The sequence below is a fragment of the Aplysia californica genome, unplaced genomic scaffold (genome assembly GCF_000002075.1).
Source record: "Aplysia californica isolate F4 #8 unplaced genomic scaffold, AplCal3.0 scaffold00093, whole genome shotgun sequence".
Lineage (NCBI taxonomy): Eukaryota > Metazoa > Mollusca > Gastropoda > Aplysiida > Aplysiidae > Aplysia > Aplysia californica.
The window spans coordinates 1,201,454-1,222,685 of NW_004797363.1; the positions used below are offsets into that span (position 1 = coordinate 1,201,454).

General features: G+C 38.6%; 2 protein-coding genes across 2 annotated transcripts in view; one reads left to right on the forward strand and one right to left on the reverse strand.

The window, feature by feature from the left end:
• Positions 1–560, reverse strand: part of LOC101853775 (guanylate kinase) — a 44,634-nt gene extending 44,074 nt beyond the window's left edge. The window contains exon 1 of the mRNA XM_005095003.3: positions 361–560. Coding sequence (XP_005095060.1) covers positions 361–412 — 52 coding nt within the window. The 5' untranslated portion in view covers positions 413–560. The remainder of the gene's footprint in view (positions 1–360) is intronic.
• Positions 561–744: 184 nt separating this feature from the next.
• LOC101858770 (neurobeachin-like protein 1) overlaps positions 745–21,232 on the forward strand; it is a 77,345-nt gene continuing 56,857 nt past the window's right edge. The window contains exons 1-13 of the mRNA XM_013080630.2: positions 745–1,219; positions 6,236–6,327; positions 6,617–6,778; positions 8,935–9,016; positions 10,441–10,571; positions 10,969–11,042; positions 11,365–11,447; positions 13,221–13,397; positions 14,736–14,835; positions 16,058–16,164; positions 18,288–18,368; positions 19,214–19,312; positions 20,674–20,781. Of these exons, the coding sequence (XP_012936084.1) occupies positions 1,178–1,219; positions 6,236–6,327; positions 6,617–6,778; positions 8,935–9,016; positions 10,441–10,571; positions 10,969–11,042; positions 11,365–11,447; positions 13,221–13,397; positions 14,736–14,835; positions 16,058–16,164; positions 18,288–18,368; positions 19,214–19,312; positions 20,674–20,781 (1,338 nt within the window). The 5' untranslated portion in view covers positions 745–1,177. The remainder of the gene's footprint in view (positions 1,220–6,235; positions 6,328–6,616; positions 6,779–8,934; positions 9,017–10,440; positions 10,572–10,968; positions 11,043–11,364; positions 11,448–13,220; positions 13,398–14,735; positions 14,836–16,057; positions 16,165–18,287; positions 18,369–19,213; positions 19,313–20,673; positions 20,782–21,232) is intronic.

Consider the following 21,232-nt stretch of genomic DNA (forward strand, 5'->3'; position numbering starts at 1 on the left):
TAAATGCTTATTGCATTTTGTTATAAGTTTAAAGTTTGCTGGTTTTCAAAACGATGCAATGACAAAATATGGGTTTCGCGTTTGTTTGATAGCGACAATTAATTTTGGCGTTTGATTGATGTCTTGCTCGGTCAAGAAACCATTTTGGTCGATTTACTCGACCAAGAATCTTGCTCGGTTAATCGAAAAATTTGATCGATCAATTGCACCACTAGTGAGAATAGCCACAAGACCCGCCTGCACTATTCTCACCCCGGGTGAGAATAGAGGTGGCCTTAATATTTATATAATAGATCTAGACTAATCTAGATCTAAGGTCTAGTATAGAGTCTAAATGCATTTCAATGTGTCACTGCTTACCTGATCCGAAAGTCTTGAGAGGAATACTTGATCTGAGTAAACAAAAAAACATTACACACAGCCAGGGGTGTAGCCAACAAGTGCTAGTAAATTAATTTGGTTGTCCACAAAGATGCTACGGCTATTTCACTTTACGTTCGCGTTGCCAAATAGAAGTGCTAGCTACTAGCTAGCTGTTCTAATTTTTCAATAGTGAAGAGCTCTACCGCACGTTTCTAATGGTGTTTCGTAGTATTTTACAACATCCATGTATTATTATTTTCTTAATTGTTGCAAAAAAGAGACTGAAAATAGCATGTTTTGCGAAGCAGAACTCTCAAGGATCGGATCCAACATATTATGTCCAAGCTCAGCCTAATGCATATGTTACGCATATTTCAAATCTCTCGAACAATGTTTTCTCAATCTTACGGGATTTCCCCTTTGGTTCCCAACGCCGAAAATAACACAAGATTCAGGAACAAGTGTGTAAAACCTTGCCATATAGGCTCAATGTTGAGGCACTTGAGTTTATAAAAGCAAACTGTGGCAATTAGATGGAAATTCCTTTCAAAATTCTGAAATTTTGTTTGTTTTTGTCCAGATGAAAACTGTTGCAGAAAATCTTTGATATAACAATTAATTTAAGAATCATTGCAGATTTAATGTAATACATAATGTTAATGACTGATTGCAACTACACTTACCTGGTTGCACTGTTGACTAACAGAATTCTTCCGGCAGGGATGAGCGATTATGTTATGGGGCATAACACCGTAACATGGCGATTATTACCTTAGCAAAATTATTATTACATCAATGCTGTTGATATTTGAAAATGGATAATTTACTGCGGAAGTGGTCGACTTTCGTATTTGAGGCAAGTGCATCATCCTGGTTTTATCATTTTTGTTGCACTTCTCTGGCTTGTGTCTGATTTAGGCTAGAGTGTAAGAGTAAGAGGGGTCCCGACGTTGCCTCCCCCCTCCTACTTCTCGTCCTGGACCTGGTCCACCTTCTTTCTTTTCTTCTGACTCTTATCTCTGGAATCTGAGAATCTAATCTCATTTTAGGCCACCTCTATTCTCACCCGGAGTGAGAATAGTGCAGGCGAATCTTGTGGCTATTCTCACCCGGTGCGCGTTCACCAAATTTTGCGTTCACCCTAAACCACAGAATTCTACACTGTACTGTGATAACAGAAAAATTGTAGAATTCTGTGCCGTGAACAAACGTTCCATTACAACTGTAGAATCTAGCCTGCTAAAAGCGTACAATTTTGTCTGTGGGCAGCGGAGAGAGAGAGAGAAAGAGAGAGAGGAGTAGCGCGAGAATTTCCGGGCAAAACAAAATGGCGACCCGCGTAGTTCGACTGGATTCGAAAAGTTAAATATAGCCGTAGCATCTTTGTAGACAACCAAATTAATTTACTTTTGTGTTTTAACATCATTTTTAAACTTTGTTTTGGTCAATTTGATCGTCCACACCGATAGACAGTATTCAGAAAGAGACACAGAGAGAGAGAAGAGGGAGGAGTTGATCTTGCGAGAACTTCCGGGCGGGTGAGAATAGCCACTTTCCTCATTTTAATCTCTAGATCCATACTTAGGACTATTTTGACTAAAGCCTGCATGTCCTGTTTTAATATAAATCTAGAACTAACATGGTTTCATATACACAGGATTTTGACTTTTTTGGCTGAGTCCAAATATAAGAATTTTTCATATTCAGACTCGAGTCCGAATTTAAAAAAAATCTTATTCGGACTCGAGAGTCCGAATATGAAAAAAATTTTATTCGGACTCGGGTCTGGAAAAAAGGAAGTGTCTTCGTTCTATAGATCTTCTAATCTAACGTTCAGTGCTTTTCCAATTTTCCGCCATTTTTTAGTTTCCCCCACACCTTTTCTGCCGATCCGATGCCCGCCGCTTCATTGATACACCCCCCCCCACCCCCCATGTTTCCCACTTTCTTTGTTGTAGAAAAAGGTAAAATTGAAGCTTAGCAGACCACCTGGCACCTATATTATGAGCTGTATAAAAAAAAAAAAGACCGATTCGTTCAAATACACAAGCCTGTGTCATCTCGATTGTTTACCAAAAAAAAGTTGTGTTGCTGTGTAGAGCTGAGCATACGGCAACTTTTGATTCCATAGACCAGCGCACAATTCATTACGTAGATCTACGTCAAGACTAGCTGACTAGCTTATAAATTAAATTGTAATAATGATCAGTTGCCGGGGAAAAAAAGACTGACGCGTATGCGATGTTGAACGCCCGGACCGATAGTGCCCCCCGACACGCACACAGCCACACGTGTGCAGGCCGCCCATCCGACCCCGACACACGCTAACGAGCCATCTTTAATTGCTTCTGATGACCTCTTGACAAATAAACATATTAGAGAAGCGCTCTAACTTTTCAGGCCGCCCTCAAATTCATCATAAGATAAAAACTCAGCTCCTGCACAAAACGCCATTTTGCCCGAAGTGATCCCGGTCTCTACCCAGCCTAAGACGAGTCACGAGTGAGGCAGGACAGGAAGCTGGAGTCACGAGTCACAGGAAGTGGGAAGTGATGTCATGCTGGACAAGAATCAGAGTCCGAATAACATTTTTTCATATTCGGACTCGAATCCGAATAGTCACTTCGTTTGACTTTAGCTAAGACTAGATCTAGATCTAGCAGTACGTAGGCCTGACCTAGGCTAAGACAGACGATGAGAATGAAGAATTTTTATTTTTAAAGTTAAAAAAGCCTAGCCAGAGCCAACGTTTTGGACTTAAACTAGAATCTAGATTTAGGCCCTGGTTCTGTTAAAATTCCTGTAATTGTGTATAAAATTTAAATTGTGATTTATTTTTTATATTCGAAGTGACTGTTTCTCTGAACGTTAAGGATAATTAGCTGAACTCTATTTCTCCGAACGGTTTTCGATTTCGAGATTTTTTGGGTCATTTGCGAGATTTAGGCGTCATCCTTTGATTCTTCCATTCTGCGAGGACTGGGAAGAAGCATTTTTTGCATATCAAATTCAATTTCTAGAGCTAGAGATTTGAATATTACAGAGACTTCAGTTGTGGTTGGGCTACGTTCCTGGACTATACTTCATTTGAAAATACCTTCAAAAGGTACAGCGAGAAAACAAGACTGCTCGACCTTGGCAGTAACCTATTTTGCATTTAGTCACCAAGCAAAAACTATATATTATCCTTGTTCATGTAAAAAAAAATCCCTCAACACCTTACACACACACACACACACACACACACACACACACACACACACACACACACACACACACACACACACACACACACACACACACACACACACACACACTCACACACATACACACACATACACACACACATACACGGGCCACTCCATTCGCTTATGATTATATTTATCAACAAATCTCGAGAACGGAATCTGTTCGGAGAAATAAAGTTCAAATTTATTTTCCCGAACGTTCGGAGAAATAGAGCCGGCCGTTTATATTACCTAGAAATCTATAGATCTAGAAAAATGTGTTTTCCTTGTTGATTTTTTAAATTTAAAACGTTGAATTTTTACCTATATAGAATGAATGCACCCACACACAGAGATGCACTGATTTTAGGGCTAAACTGCCATAAAATTTTTGCTGCAGAATTTTTCTATACTCATGGCGAGTCACGCCATTTTGAGCACCATTCAAACGAGAAGAGTCACCTTTGTCTTCCGTCTCTTTGTTCTTGGTTAAATTTAACCTCTTCTGGATGGTGGGGACGAAGCTGTTTCACCTCCGAATTTCTCTAATTAATTAGTTTTTATCTGAAGAAAAAGTTGCCTCAAAAGTGGTTTTTCATGTAATTAATTAATAACTGTTAAATCTCAGCGGCACGAACACACAGCACTCCAAACACACACCGTCTATGAGGTGGATTAGGTCGTGTTGTTGCGGAAAATAGATCGCGCCTAACAAAGGCCCATTGGGCGCATAGGTATCTGTGTCATTGAGGGAAAGTGTGTTGTAAACTTTCACCCCGTTGTCAGGGCTGAGAGAGCGTGAGCCCTCTGTGCAGTGTTATTTTTTAAAAGTCTTCTCTTTTTACAAGAAGAGTTTCATTAAAGACGGGCGTGGGAACCGGCTTTCTTTCAGAGCCCCAATGACATTTGATTGGCTGTTAGGTTACTATAGTTGTAAGCGGTGACAACAATGATTGGATAAACGGGCAAGCTACCAAGCTGATAACTGTGTGTTCATTGCATGCAATCATGACGGTTTCAACTGCTTATTTAAGACTTGAAACTTTCAATAACTAAGGGATAGAGTTGGGGTGGGGGTGAGAGGCTGAAGCCCGTAAGCCCTTCACTACCCACCGCCACTGGGCATCATGTTGAAATCAGGTGCTTGTCAAAATGAAATCAATCAAAGAAAGTGGCATTTTCTGGCTTTTGAATTTTTTTTCAAACTTTTTTTTTTTTTAGCTCAAAATCTTTTTTATAATAATATCATGTCCATAAATTAATAACACTTTCAAGCGCAAGAAGTCACAAACTTTGGCGGCCATTTTCTCGCAAATTTTACCTCTGACACCAGGCGACCCCCATCTCCTGCAATTAGATAAATGTCAACACTCTTTGTGACTTGACGTAGACTTTTAATAATCAAGCACAATGAAGACATACGTCAGACGATGCATGACTGGGACAGAAACGGAACAGAAATAAAGCAGATGAATACGATTGACAAATAAGGGAAATAATAATAATGGACACAAGGAACAGATACGAATGATGGCACATACATGTGGTCTTGTAGCTGCCGAATGATATTCCTCTACATTAGATGTTTTCTTTGGTCGTCAAAGACAAGACAAATTTAATTTATAAACAAGCTTGAGTTCTTTATCTCCGACAAGCTGCTCCCAGCGGCTTGCGGTCAGAACTGCTGTGCCGGTGACAGCGGCTCAGGCACCTTCCTTAACGATGACTTCGACGCCAAATTCCTTTTCGGCAATTGCCGAGAACAGTCTTATTTTATTTCGGGATTTCATTCATTAGATGAAAAACTATCGAAATAAGTTCACTTGTTTTGATTTAATGACCAATTTAGTGGAAGATTAAGTACCAAAAAAGGGTCTCGACATAGTGGGATTACCCCACACAGAGATAAAGAGTTAAAAGATGATACATCCCACAAATTTTTGAATGCCCGATTCCGTCGTGACACATATTTATTTGGTCAAAGGAAAAAATAGGGTTGAAAATTTGTGGTAAATATACAATAACCGGGATAGGTCGAACACAGAAGACTTGAAATTATGCCTCCGCCGAACAGTGCTTCCTGTTCCTTGTGGTCTGATTGTTTTTCTTCTACTTTATCTTTGTAAGTTTTCCTTTGAACTACGGATCCCTCGAACTACCAAGGCCGGTCCCGACGAATTCGAGCTATCCGTGTTATACACTATACCGTATATTATCACAAAATGTATATTATACTTCAAGTTCATCTTTTTTTAGACTCTTTATTACACTGGAAAAAGGAGTATGGAAATCTTTGGCTCCATCAAACTGTGTGATCTGTCAGCTTTGGTTTTGGTGCTGATGGGGGCAAAGAGGTCCAAAACAAACATCTTTAGCTTTCCAAAGAGGAATGTTAGCGTGGAAAAAATGGAGAGAGGACTGTTTATAAAATATATCTGACACAGGTCTAGAATTTTTGTCCAGTACACTGACACTGTTATAAGTTTTATTATTTTTTAGAGTGGTGATAATAATGAGCCCGACTGAGTAAGGGTGTAGCAACAAGGTGGAATGTGTATTGTCTTCAACCCTTGAAAAGATTTTTGGGTGGACTGAAGAAAGGCTGCGTTTTTACTAAACTTTACTTTTTTGTGTGCATATTTCAGAATAACGATGAAGCCCTCTCTGAATTTCTGGATGAGTTCATCAAGGTCTACAGTCGGTTTTATGATCCAGACTTCCTCAATCTTTCAAATGAGTGAGTTATTATTAGGTCCCATTGATTTAATGGTTGGCAGAACATATGTGTGTGACCTTTTAACTTTCTGTATTATGATAAAGTTTAAAAGTAATTTAGATATTTGTAGAGTAAATAACCCGGTTCAACAGCAAGCGCTTTGGGCTTTACAACACTATATGTTATTGCATACACATTCCTTTCGTGACTAGTAAATTGTTAAACTTCACCATGGTTTATCATCGAAAATGGAATGGAGAAAGCTTTATATTATATTCCTTAAAAGCTTGTACTTTTGTGTCTTCTCCAGATCAACTGAAGAGAGCCCCCACTTGACACAGCATCCTGAAGCCATTCTGGAAAAGCTTGGCTTGCAGCTGAAGCGTTGCAGACTTCAGATTGTAACCAAGCTGAGTGCTGATGGAGTTAAACAGGCAGCGGACATACTTAAGTGCCTTGTCATTATATGCAGGTAGTGGGACGCACAACATAATATAAAAACATAGAGTAGAGTCTTCTTAAACCAAAATTTTCGGGACGACTATTTTTCTTGGTTTAGGTGTGTTTCAGTTTAAAGAGGTTGCTCTCATACAAAAAAAAAGGATATTTTATTTTCATTTGGTTAACCATTGTTTTTGGTATAGGCAGACTCCATATGTTAGGACTACAACTACAAGGTTTAAAAAAATTCAGCAGACACATTTTTCATTTTGAATGTATTGCACATGCTCATTGTGAGCTTGATGACACTATAGTTTTTAACACATTTTTATAGAGAGAAAAACGACAGAGTGCATGTAAAAATGTATGGAGAGAATTTTATTTTAAAAAAAAAATATATATGTGAGGTTCCAAACTTTAAAACTAAGATTTTTTCTAAATTCAAAATTACACTCATTCAAAAAGTGACTGAAACATAGTGTTTCCCCCTCTTGTCTTGATGTTATATGTGTCTGCCTCTCTAATAATCTTCTAATATATAAAGTTTTATAGGGGGGCTCTTGTGGCCTAGAGGTTAAGGTGTTTACCTCTCATTCAATGGTCCCGGATTCAAATCCAGATAGCGATGGAAAAATTTTCTTTAAAATTTTCTCCTTTCACATCCTTTCTTGGTCTCTAACAATGTTATGTCGTCTGTTTTCGTCTCTCCCCCACCCCCTCGCCTCCTTTTCCCCCTTTCCTGGGCTCCTGACTCTTTCTGCAGCCTGAAAGTTTCTACTGATTCTCCTTATCTCCTTCTTACTGCTGTCTTTCGGCCACACCTCTGATCTTATGGTAGGGTAAGATATACGCTTAGCCTTCTCAGACAAGGGTGCAAAGTCTCAGAGGTCCCGTGTGCAAGTTGCACATGTTAAAGATCCCTTGGTTGTCCAAAATCGATAAGAGTAGGCCATGGCCACCACCCGGGCAAAATTCAAAATTACCTAGGAACTGAAAAATTTTGTGTGTGTCTCATATGACCTTATATGCAGTTGTGAGCGCCGTAAAACACTTACCAAAAAAAAAAGAAGAAAGTTTTATGTTCCACTTGCCTTGATTGTCATTATTACTTACCTAAAAACACCACAGCTGAATGGTATTCGTCCATTTTTTTTTGTCGCCAATCTGAAATACAGTTACAGAGTTTAACCAGAAATTATGTTTGAATTCATGATGAATACAGTCAAACTTGTCCAAGATGGAATCGTGAGTGAGTTTAAAAAAAAATTATGTCTGGCAATCTTCTGAGGCAGAGGAATTTAGGGGGAAGAGGGGGTGGGAGAGGGGTCAAAAGGGCCTACCATACATGATGGGTCACCTTTCTAGAGATCAAGCAGTGGTCAAAACTTCACTCCTCCCAATTGCTGTCTCACCTACTCTGATAATGACATGGATCAAGTCTATTGCCACAAGAGCTTGCATCTCATTCTTACCACTCTTTGATCAATTAAAAAGAAAAAGAAATGATTAAACATCTTCTTTTTTTCCACAATTAGCGGCCCCCACCCATCAGTGTAATTACCCTCCATATAAAAATGATTCTGGGCTCTGTATGATCAGACCGACAGGCAGTGGTCAAATTTCACACCATTGGCAACCTTGGAAAACTTTTGTGCTGGCCCACCACTTGAGCACTTTTGAAGACTAGCTGTGGTGAAATTTCCCACCCATTCACTCTGATCCATCTGCACAGCTCAGGGCTCACATGGATAGGGTAAAAGATACCCCCAAACCACTCCCCCCCCCTTTGGCTTAGCAGTATTATGTAAAGGTTAGATCCAGTGGAAACAAACTTGAGAATTTTGTTTAAAAAAAGGGTTGAGTTGGCAGAGCATTTTCTCCTGGAGAGGTCAGAACCCTCCAAAGGAAAAGACTTTCTATGTTTAGGGGTTGAAGGTTAAAGAAATAGAAAGATTATCCAGGGTGAAGGAGAGAGTTTCTGTTTTGACGGGTTTTGGTTAGTAATCTGTCTCTAAATATTTCCCATGTTTTACTGAAGTTTCACAAGTTTTGGTGCTATTTATTATTATTATTATTATTATTATTATTAGTATATTATTATTATTTAGTAGTAGTAGTAGTATTATTTGTATTATTACTTTTTAAAGAATTGTATAAATTGTTTGCTGTTTTGTTTTCAATTTTCAGAAACTATGACAATGTGATGTTGGTATCCTCATGTGAGTTTGTGAATTCAGCAATTGCAAGCGCCCAAGCAGTCCTAACCAAGGTAGTAAGTGCGAGCCAATTATTGAGATTTTTTCTCCATAGAAGTGCATGTTTAAAGTTTGTTGAACTGGTCTGTTCTTTCACGTTTTAGCTATGAAATTCTTACATTTAAAAACCTTGTGTAATTATGCTTGTAAATGATTAGTTTAAGAAGCTCTTGGAGTTACTTTAATCAATTTGTGATGGCCAGTGAAAACCAGGAGGATGTGCAACCGTTAACTGAGATAAAATCTCTAAATGAAGGAATGGTTCTTTATTCTGTTTGTTTATTTGTTTCAAATCTGATCCTTACTTATCCTTTTTATTTCCTACATCCATGTTTCATTTGGAAGTTGTAATGTGTCGACTAAATGGACTGGATTGTGATGCCTTAATTGATTGAAATGTTGCCTTTGAAGCTCTTTTGCTGAGACTCCTTCCATCGCTCTTTACCAGTGAAGTTTATCTTTGCTTTGGTGAAAAACTTATTGTTTTTTTAAAGGACTGTACTAGTGTCTTCTATTATCTATTTGTGGTGGCCGAATTTTGCAATTTAAAAGGCTTTTTAATGGCTGCATTGATCGACATGCTGTTTTCGCCAAAAGATTCTTTAAAATATTCTCCAGATCGTGGCGCCCTTCCTTTTTTCAGTTTTGAGACAGTTTTGCTGCAAAAAGCTAAATTTTTTTACTTCGCCGATCGCTTTTGTTGGCTGACGCTTCTGTCTCTGTAATTTTAGAAAACCCGGTGTGGAAGCGATATTTTGGGAGGCGCATTTTTTTGGGAGAGTATATATCTAGATCTAGACATTCTAATTTTTTGCATCTCTCAAGATTTATTGCTCCATTCCAGTAGAGTGTAAAAATATAGGAGGCCAATGATTTTCACTCAGGTGATGTCAATGCACGGATCATTCGTTTCATCGAAAGGGGGCCCAGCTAGTACCTATATATTGCTCCACAATGTTGAGTGTGGAGAGAAAGCTAATTTTCCGTACTTTCTTGATTCAATTTGTTCATCTCTTTCTGTGTTATTGCCCCAAAATATATATCAAAATACTTTCAGCCCTTGAAACATGTTTCTAGTGTATCATACTTCACTTTGTTCCTTATCAAATATAGATGAAACTAGGTCATTGTCAACTAGGGATATGTTGATGTAAAAATTTTGTGTGATGTACAGGGAAATAAAGGGCTTTCATATGGCACTATCTTTTTTATAATGCAGAATATTATCAATGTGCCCATTGTCAGAGGTCAGACAAATTCTGTATATTTATATCAGTGTGAAGGACCTGAACCCAATTTTTTTTTTTAGAAGGAGATTCTGTTTTTGACAACAACAATCATAATTGAACAGTGTCATGAATACTTTTTTTTTCTTTTAAATTAAGGTTTCTAGTTATAATGGCCTGAGTGTTTCAGTGCTCTACAATTATTGTTCCAGCTGTGCAGCTCATCAGAAGAGTCACTGAGTGCATCTGATGCCTGTGACTGGGAGAGTTTTGTCCACTCAGTCATTCACTTCCTTGAGTGTCTGTATGATCCTTACTTCGTATGGAGGAGGAGGCTTAAAGGGTATGGCTGAAAGTTTTGAAGCTGTTTGATTTGTTAGCATGGTGAAGTTTGTGAGCGTGAGGAAGAACATTGTCCTCCTTAAATGGTTCTCAGAAAATCGTATATTGGAAAAAAAGGAAGCAGCCGTTATTTATACACCTTCAGGAGTCAGTAGTGTTACTATATTATTTACTATTGTCAATATTGTGATGGGGCTGGGAAGTCATGTGATAAGCTAATTAGATGTCTATTTTGTGTGGAGAAGTATAATTTGCATCAAATATTTCTATGCATACTCGTGCATATCTTTGACTGAGTACCTTTTGGAGTGTTTAAGTAGTCAGGTAAAAAGATGGTTGCAGAGAAATGTTTGTTTGTCAAAGTTGTTGAAAATTTCATGTTTTTGTACCCTGCTCAGATGGGATGTTGATGTGAGTCACCAACACTTCAAGCCAGCATTAGTCCACAGTGAGGTCATCCCATTTGTGTATGGTGAGTCAACAGAGCTGCTTACATTTTAGGAAAATGGAGAATTCAAGGACAGTTAAAAGTATATTGGCAGTTCAAATTGCACTTATTGAAAAAGGTAAATGAGAAAAAAACTTAAAGAAGGGAAATTTGCAGCAAACATAGTATTCCCAAATTTATGTTGTTGACAATCATCAGTATTGTCAGAAACTCCTGTAAACGGAAAACTCAGCTGAATGGAAGAAAATCATGGCAGTCCCACTGAGTTTGGTTTATGCAGACTCCACTCTACATATAAATCAGCTGATACACTTTATTTCATCACACTTTTTTTTGTTATCTTCAGATTGTTTCCAGAAGCCTCGGCTGTCCAGCAAGTTGCAGCTTCGTCTCTTGCATTTGTTCGGAGCTCTCATGTCTGGCTCCTCAGTAAGTTGCTGCTTATTTTTCTCTTCAGAAGTCATTGCATTTCAAAATGTGTTTTCTGGGGACTGAGGTTTTAATTTAAATGAAAGAGGTCAGCCAACGGACTCGCACTCACTGTGAAACCATACGATTTTTTTGACTTGGAAGAAATGTGAATTTATAAACAACGAACGGCTTTCATTTGAATTTTACTTGTCAGTTTGGTTGTGTTGTTATCATTTCAGTGTAACGTTTCTCTCATTGCCCTGTTAGACTATTTGTCATTGCCAGTACTAAAATTACTTTTCCCAGCCTGTCGTAGTTCTTGTGTTCTCTCCATTTTGCTGAGTTTTGGTATATTTTTGTTTCACCTTGTTTTTTTAAATTATTGTTTAGCTAATTACTCTAAGGCAAAAGCTTGTCAGAGGTTTTAACTCACAGGAGACTGGGCCTTTTTTGGGTCTACCTGCGCTGAAGACAGCATTTTTTGGGGTATTTCAACATTTCAAACATCACTTTTCCCAAAGACATACAACCACCATTTTTACACACATAACAGATCTAAACATACCCAATATGACACAAAAAACAGAAAGGCGATATCTTTTATAGTTTTTTAGAAATTATTTTTTGAAACTGTGCTAAAATTGGTTGCGCGCCAAAATTTTCTGATGTAATGTCTTGTGTAAAAAAACCTCAACAAAATCCCCCCAAAATTAACTTTGTGTGTGTCTTTTATTGTGTTTTGTGTTTCAAAATGAATATAAAGTCCAAACTCATGAATAGGCAGGTAATCGATATGCTAATCCTTATGTATTAACTGTCTAATCCACTTCAATGTGAAAAAAACAGGATCCACAGAAAGCGAATTTTGCATTTGAAAGCCTAGTCTAGATCTAGCTGGCTGTCTATTAGAATCAGTGCTTTGATGCTCATTTATATTGAAATCAGGATCCCCATAGTCTAAAATATAATCAGAATTTTCTGAACTGTCAAAGTCGTCAAACACTTGAAAAATGCTTGATTTTTCGTGCTGCCAAGTGGGTGATTGACGGGTCCTCTGGTGTGGTTTGCTCCTTCTTTCCTATCAAATAGCTCTCGTCCTGATCTCTCCTCCTTCTTTTTTTGTGTTTGTTACTCTCTTGTAACACCTAATCTTCGGCACTTATATGATCTTATTGTGTTGCAAGTGCAGTAAAACTCTTACTAAAACTAAACAAGCTGCCATCGTACAGTGTACTGACAAAGTGTTGCGAGAACAGACATGTCAGAGAAATGAAAGTAGGGCCTCAGTTTGACTAACTTTCCTTCCGGGTCGATAACTCAAAAAGTTACCAGCCAATTCCGGTGAAACTTTGCACAAAATGAAACAAAGGTCGGCTGCAGGGTAAGAGATGGTTCGTGCAGCGTTTGCCCGCATACTCTGCCAAGGAGAAAACGCGAAGCTTGTGCTTGCAGGGGGTGTGTTAACCGCCTCTCGGGAAAGTATTAGTGCTTGCAAATGCTGCGTGAAACGTCTCCAGTGTGTTAAAATAAACACTATCAGCTCCTGCGAAGATCTTTCCCAATATCTATTAAATGATAAACTGTAAAAATATCCTGCAGTGTTTGTCTACATAATATGAACTTCAAGATTTCTTTACTTTAAAAAATTTGTCACACTTTGCTTGTATCTGTTTTATCATCTTGCATTTCTGTGTTCAATGTTAATGGGCTTTTTTTGATGGAACAAAAAAAATAAATATTTTACTGTATTGCGATCAATTCTAAAACTTTGATGCTTCGCCAATTTTACAGACCAATGCCACATTAGCGGTTAACCCAGCCTCTTTGACCATCATACTGAGCATCCTCTCGGGTACAGCAGCTTGCTGTGTAGATGTCCCTGAGGAAGAGCATCGGAACACACAACGCATTGTTTTGCTGTGCTTGACGCGCTTAGTGCACGCCTTACACACTGGCAGCCCAGATCAGGTTGGGACTGAAAGAGTGATTTGTTTTGTTACATATGAGTAAAGTGTTGGAAAGTTTGTTTGCTTGACTAAAACAGTCTAGTTCAATAGTTGCTACCATTTTTTAACCCCTTGAGTATACAGTCGAACCTGTGCATGACGGAATCACAAGGCAGCCGCAAAAAATTTCTGTCTCAGACATTATCTGTGTTGGACAGAGGAATTTGGAGGTGGGGGTCCAGAGGGGCTGTACACGGTGATCTCGAGTCACCTGTCTGGTCAGCAAACTGATCAAAACTTCACACCTGCAAAGTGTTGTCCCAGCCGCTCTGATAATGGCACATGCCAGTGTTGCCACTGCACAGCTTTCAGTGCTTGCATCTATTTGGACCTCTGTTTGACCAATAGAAAATGGTTAAATTAATGTCTCATTTGTTTCTACCCATAGCCTTACCCATCGATGTTATAAGCACAATCAACCAATGCTACCCCTTCCCTGTATGTAATGATTCGACCACTCTCCTTCATGTAACAATGATTTGGGATACAAAAAGAGGAAAGGTAAAAGATGTATGATTTTTCTCACCAGTCTGTCTTGTATTGCATACTCCTTTTTTTCCAACTTGTACGATGTGCAAGGTCAGAGACTTGTCCCTATCCGTACACCCTGGGGTCATTTTGTATTCAGGGTTGTATTCTTGGTTGTATTCTTCACATTTTAGAATACTTCCAGATCGAAGATTTCTTTGAAACTTTCAGTATATCTCAAAATATCATTTTGACAGACTGCTGTGCAAAGCCTATGAATTTGATTAACGAGTAAATTTCCTCTTGGAAAGTTGTGGCGCAGAGTTCCCCACGTCGTATGGATACGATAGTAAAACACGACGTACGGATAGGGTTAATACCACCCCCCGGGCGGTGCTACTGACTGAAGTATCTTTATGTCATTCCCAAAGGGTGGATATTAACATGTTCTTATGCACAGTAGAATTGTAAACAGTCTGATTCTTCGATGTCATGCTCATAACTGTGCCGCCTGAACTGCAACAGGGCAGGGAACTGCTGCTTTTTCTTTCCTAATCCTTACTATCGTCATTTTCCTCTACTTCTTTTGCATGTTTGTCACACTCTTGTGACCCGCTATTTCCGCGGTGCCTTGATAGTCGAAGCAGACCTTGTACTGTTGAAGCTAGAGAAGTGAGTAGAGTAAACCTGATTCTCTATAAAGATTTCTCTGTTGACATCCACCCCTTGGCGCTCATATGACCTTATGCAGTTGCGATCGCCGTAAAACCTGTACTAAAACTTAAACTAAAAACTGTGACTTAATACCATGCTTTGCTATGTTCTGTTTCAGAGGCAGGTGGAAGTGCCAGAGGTCATAGAGGGTGTTGTGAGTGTACTGCTGGGACAGAAAGGCAAGAAGCCATCTTCTAAGCTCTTGATTGACATGATTGGTGAGATTAAAGATTTTTCATTGCTCATTTGTTTGCTTATGTAAATACACTTTCTTTCTGTGGGTGGTGGCGGGTGCTCTGGTCTGGTTTACATCTTCTTTCCTTTAAAAAAAAAAATCTATTGTACTTATCTCTCTGCTTTCTTTCTTTTTTGTTGTGTTTGTTACTTTGTTGTAACACTCTAATCTCTGGCACTTGTGTGACCTAATTGTGTCACAAATGGCATAAAACTCTTACTAAAGCAAAAACATTCTTTCTAGATAAGCAGTTTGGCTGCTCAGCCCACTAACGAAAATATTGCTAATTATTGCTTACATCTAACTCTTCAAGTCAGTTTAAGCTTACCTGAGAAATGGGAAATTGTTTTGCTTAGTCTCAAAGGTCTTCTAACCTGTAATTTTGACTTTTCCCCCCACAATGTATGATAAAAAGCATTTGTGTGATGCAAATTCCCGCTCAACAACAAGCTCTATGCTTTTTACAATCTATACTATTACCTCAGCAGACCTTATAGCTTTCTCAAACAATCTCAGCTTCCTGTGAAGCATGCAGTGTAGGCTACCATTTATAGGCGCTAAAACACTTAACATACCGACAAGATCTTTTGCTGTCTATTTACAACTTGATTTGAATAGCTGGCAACGACCAAAGGGAATAAGGGAAATTCAGTTTATAATGGCAGACGTTGTTCAGGGTGTTTCAGAAAGTTTGATTATACACATGGTGTTGCATTTTGATGGAATATAATGTTGAATGAATTGCCATACTGAGGGCATATATGAGTGTTGTTAACCATCAAGTTTTTGACACATCCTGTTGAGTGATAGCAAATAGTTATTTTAGTTTTTATACTAACCATGAACATTGTGACAAGGATTATGTAACATAATTTATGGATTTATAAAAAATGTTTAGTTTTTGTAAGAGTTTTACAGCACTTGCAACACAGTTAGGTCATATAAGTGCCAAAGATTAGAGGTGTTACTACTAGAGAGTGACATAGAAAGAAAAGGAGGAGAGATTGGGACGATACATGTTCGATAAGAAAGGAGGAGAGCAAATCACACCACAGCACTCAATAACCACCCACCTTTCATGTTTGATGCGATGTGAGATTTGAGTACCATTACAGCAGATGTATGAAAAAATTCTTGACTTATACTAAAGTTTATGTTGTCCGTTCTCAAAATGTGTCCATTATGTTTATATTGATGTTTGACAGGTGCATTCCCGGAATTGGTGAAATGTCCAGACAAATTAGCCCTACAAGTTCAACTGGGAACTGATCGTACATTTGAAGGTTTAATCTCTGCCCTCAAGTCTGCTTCGGTTAGTTGTATTCATTTTTTTCTCTCTTTATTGCTTCAGACCTATCTGGCCAACTCGTAATAACATTTTACTGTTAGTTCATTGTATTTCCAGTAAGTGATGTTTCTTTATTACTCATTGTTGGGGGGGGCCGACTTGCCAGTTACTGTAGTAAGATTTAAAAAAAAATTGGCCTGAATACATTTCTGCCGTCGTAAGGGAAAACGACGAATTGTCAAAATTTTTAGATTTTTTTATTTTTATATATTTCATAGAGTATTTAATTCTGCACCTGATTGTGTAAAAATGTTTGTCATATCCTAATCCGTTATTGCGTAATTGAGAGTTCGTCGTTTTCCCTTACACTGGCGAGCTCCGAGCCAGAGCTCAGTAAGGGAGAACGACGAATGGTCGATCGGTCAAGGATCACTGCTTGTTCGGCGTTGTCCCCTTGTCTGTGCAGTTGGGCAAATTCGGTAGGGGCGACAAATGACAATTGGTCACTGTTGCGTCAATACAAACATACTAAGTTTTTTGCAAACAAATACACCACCTCCCTTCCCCCGGAGTACCGTGGACCAGGTTTATAAGAATGTATCACTTAGTGTGTCTTTTTGTTTGTCTTCACGTATTAGGCTTATACTGATGGTGTGAATTGACAAGAGCAGGCGGGAGAGAGGGGAAAACGGATGGGAAAAGGGGAAAGGGGTGGGGATGGGAGGGTCCAAAAAGTATTTAGGGAGAAATTTATTAGCACTGCATATTAGTGTCCGCCAGATGTTCACAGACTAACGTCTCTTGTTAGTTTGCTGTCCAGTCATTTGACATCCCAACGATGGTTATAGTGCCGCAATTTGTCTAGCATGTGTCACTGGTCGACATCATTATAGAATTACCAAGCAATTAATGACACTGCGTTATGAGAGTAAATTTCTTTGTCCGATTTAAAAAGTGGACGTATTGTGGCGACACTTAGTCTTGCTTTACGATTTTTTATGACTTGATGGACGTTACGATCGAGTATAATAATGTCTTGCAGATTCAAACTGTCCAAGTCGATCTCTACTTTGTGGTATGTTTTCCGATCCGATCAACTGAATCCTTTATTAAAAATACAAAGCGTCGCATTACCTCTCCCGAAAGTGTTTGTGATACAGTCTTGTCAGATTGTTACATTTCTTACGTGAAAGTTTGACTTTGCAATGATCTGATCGTACTATTGACTTTGTAACATTGTTGACCCTTTGGTCGTGCAGGGAAAATTTTGCAATAAGCGAAAATAAAAGTAAAACTGACTTCTGAAGAGAATACAATAAAGATATCATGGAGACCAAACTTTGGTTCCGAATGAGACAGTTTTAAATCAAGCTGTTGAAAATGTGTGCACATCTGATTTATACTCTGACTGTGCAGTATTTAACCAAACGAGGAAGGGAAACGAATCACGTTTACTGAGTTACAGTTGGGATATTATTAGTTCACTATTGAGTTCATGCTGCTTGTTCTTTCGCCATCAGTTTATGGGGAGGTCAGGATCTAGGGTGTTTTGAAAAAACACCTAACTTTATACGTATAATAGCTAGTTTGTATCCGTCTTTATTTTTATTTGTAGTAACTGTACACAGTCATTACTGTCAATAATGTGTCCCAACTGACCATCGCCTACGCCCATAAACGTTCACGAGTGTAAGGGAGAACGACGAATCGTACCATTCGTCGTTTTCGTTTACATCGCAAGGCTCACCTGCGGGTGCACAATGTAAGGGAGAACGACGAATATCAAATAACTTTGCCACTTTTTAACCTAAACCATTCAAACTTTAGAAACTGCTTTATGAACACCTCAATCAGATATCTGGTGAATTACAGCTTAAAAGAGTGAAAAATAGAAGAGTTATAAAGTGAAAATAGTTTTTGCCTCTCCTGAAAAATTTGCCTCGCTACCTGTGCAGGACCATTCGTCATTTTCCCTTACGACGGCAGATTTAGTACCTGGATGAAGATCAGTATTTTCTTTTTTCCTTTTTTAAATCGCCCATTTTGTGGCTAGTTGAACCCACAAAGTGATATGAAAAAATATATTTACAGCAGGTTTGTATCTAACTGCCAGTAACAATTATGTACTCCTGTTCTCTCTTTTCTAGGATAGTCCTGATGCCCAAGATCTTGCCAAGTGTGTGGTGGAAGCTCTCAGGGCTCTGCTCTCCAGCTCAGCAACATGCAAGGTTAACTTTCTGCTGTGTTATTCTCATACATTTCAATGTCTATCTTTATTTGAGTAAAAGAGATAATTTTATTTTTGCAGTGATATTTTGGATTTACTCTGATAAGGTTTATGTATTTACTGTTTATGATTTTTTAAATAGTATCGCTCACTCCATCCCGTACCCTCCTTTTTGGGCTCCATACCTCTTCCTCAGTGTGTCTCACAGTTACCAGTAGTTGTTAGTATGCAGGTTTTCTGATTTAATCTGCTCCTGTTTCTTTTCAAAAATACAATTTTCCTGATCTATTCCTGGAAAAATATGTGAATATGCTAATTCCTCAGACTACAAGGCAACTCTAGTGTTAGCTATTAGTTCACTATTGAGTTCATGCTGCTTTTTCTTTCGCCATCAGTTTATGGGGAGGTCAGGATCTAGGGTGTTTTGAAAAACTTTGGAAAAACATGTGGGGTATTCTGGTGTCTTTTGGTCCTTTTTAAAATTTAAACATCTATTGTCTCTATCTCTCCTCTTTTTCATTGTATGTTATTCTCTTGCATCACCTCTAAACTTCAGCACGAGGGTGGTTGGTGGTTTACTTCTTCTTTCCTATCGAAAACTATCGTCTTTCTCTCCCCTCCTCCTTTTTTGTGTTTGTTACTCTCTTGTTGTAACGCCTCTAATCTTCGGCACTTATGTGACTTTATTGTGTTGTAAGTGCTGTAAAACTTTTACAAAAACTGAAGTGTCCGTTATTTTTTAAGGGACTTTGGTGTCCTTGTCAGGTGAAGTTAGCTTTTTTTTTTCTTCATTCCTTAATGCAGATTTGTTGTATCCCATTCTCCTTATCCATTTAATCTATTCAGGCTTCATTTGAAAAGAGTGTCGGCTACCAGGAATTGCTGGATGTTTTGCGCCTGTGTGGTCAGCCCTCGGAAAGCCTGTTACAGGCTCTCATGAATCTGGTCAGTGGGCTCATGTGTTCAGTCATTTGCCTCATCTGTGTGGTTGTTTGTAACAAGGTATCGTTCACTTTTCTCTGTGAACCAATGTCTTCTGTGTGTAATGGTTGGTGGATGCTGTGATATAGTTTGATCTTTCTTTTTTATCTGAAATCTGTCATCCTTATCATTTCTCCTACTTTTGTTCATTTGTTGCACCCTAAAATTACCTCTTCTCTTTGTCACTTATATGACCTGATTGTGTTGCAAGTGCTATAAAACTTTGACTAAAAACCTGTTGCATACCGAAGATCTGAGTGGGGAAGTCTACGAAGTCGAGTTTATTTAATCAAGTCTGTTTTATCAAGTCTCATTTCAATAACTCCATCCTTCTGATGGGATACTATATCCTTCCCAGCTTGGGTTGGCCCTGAAAGGCCAGGTTGAAACATCCCGCCTCCTTTATTAGTGTTTGCCAACCTGGGCAGCATCACCCTCTTGAGTCGACTTCATAATTTTGATGGTTGGTGGGGATCATCCAGGCAGGGACAAGTGTTGTTTTATGCCCCACTTGGAGATACATGTTGGTGGGCAATACGAAAAATTTAGCCTTTTAATGATGGCAAAAGTGAGCGCTGGCTGCAGAATAGGTCGACGAGCATCGACTGTTCTATATAGGTTGGAATGTGTCAATGGGTCCATAAAACATAAAAAAATCATATCTCTTTGAATATGTAACACTTTTGATCTCGTACTAGGTTTCTTTTCTGTAGTATCCATTCAGTCGATTTGAGGTGTCAGAGATATCATGTATCAGAGATTCAATACCACCTTGAAAATGCAATACTTTTTAGTTTGATGCTAGTTTCCTGCTTTATAAAGTCTGTTTGGGAGGTATCAGAGGTATTACTAGTTTCAAGTATCAGAGACCACATGTCTACCGATTTATCGTATCTCATGCCCTTGCATGAAGTGGAGGACTACCATGACAGTCTTCTTGTCTGTGTGGTCATTTGTTGCAGTCCGTGGTTTTCTCTCACTGTGAAAATGAAATACCTCTTAGATTAATAAAAATGATAATAGATTAAATTTTAATATAATGCTTTTTCCCATACAAGTATAAGATTTGGGCACTCTAACAGCAGCATCCTACTCTCTACAATCTGCTTGGTTGGTTTGCGATATCAAAGGTATCTCGTGATGTGTATCAGAGAACCAGTTTGTGCTGATTTGTTGTAGCCACAAAAAGTAAAGAAAAAACAAAAGAAAAAAGAAATTGAAAAGAAGATTAATTGTATCCATTTTAAAAAACAAAAAAAGTTAGTTGTATTCACTTTTTAAAAAGCATGGACGAAAGAATTGTCGTATTTGTCATGGTGTCACAGGTAGTGGAGGAGGACTACAGTGAGAGCAGGACTGGTGCGGTGAGGAACCCCAAAGTGGCCGTCATGATGTTGAGCTGGCTGGACTCTATAAAGGCCCCGGTGATACAGGTCAGTGAGACGACGTTCTTTGTGGGTGGTGGGAGGGCGCCACTGGTAGGTCCTACTCCTTTACTTTTTTTCTGTTGTTTTTGTCTTGATTGTATTGCTTCTTTCCTGCACTGCACGACTGTTGTTGAGTCATTGTGCTTCTCTTTACCCAAACTCAAAACTCAAAAGAAGTTCTTCCTCCCTGGGAATGGTTGAGATACTGTTTTTTGATTTATACTGATTTTTGTTCTTGAATGCTCTTCATATGAGCACCTTTGTTGCTGTATACATTTTAATACATTTTAAAAAACAGTTGAGGTCTGATTTTTTACATTATTTGGCCTTCTTTAGGTATCAATTCTAATCTCCCCCACTTCCTGTCTGTTTCTATTTTCTCTCTTTTTCTCTCTCTCTCTCTCTCTCTCTCTCTCTCTCTCTCTCTCTCTTTCTCTCTCTCTCGCTCTCTCTCTCT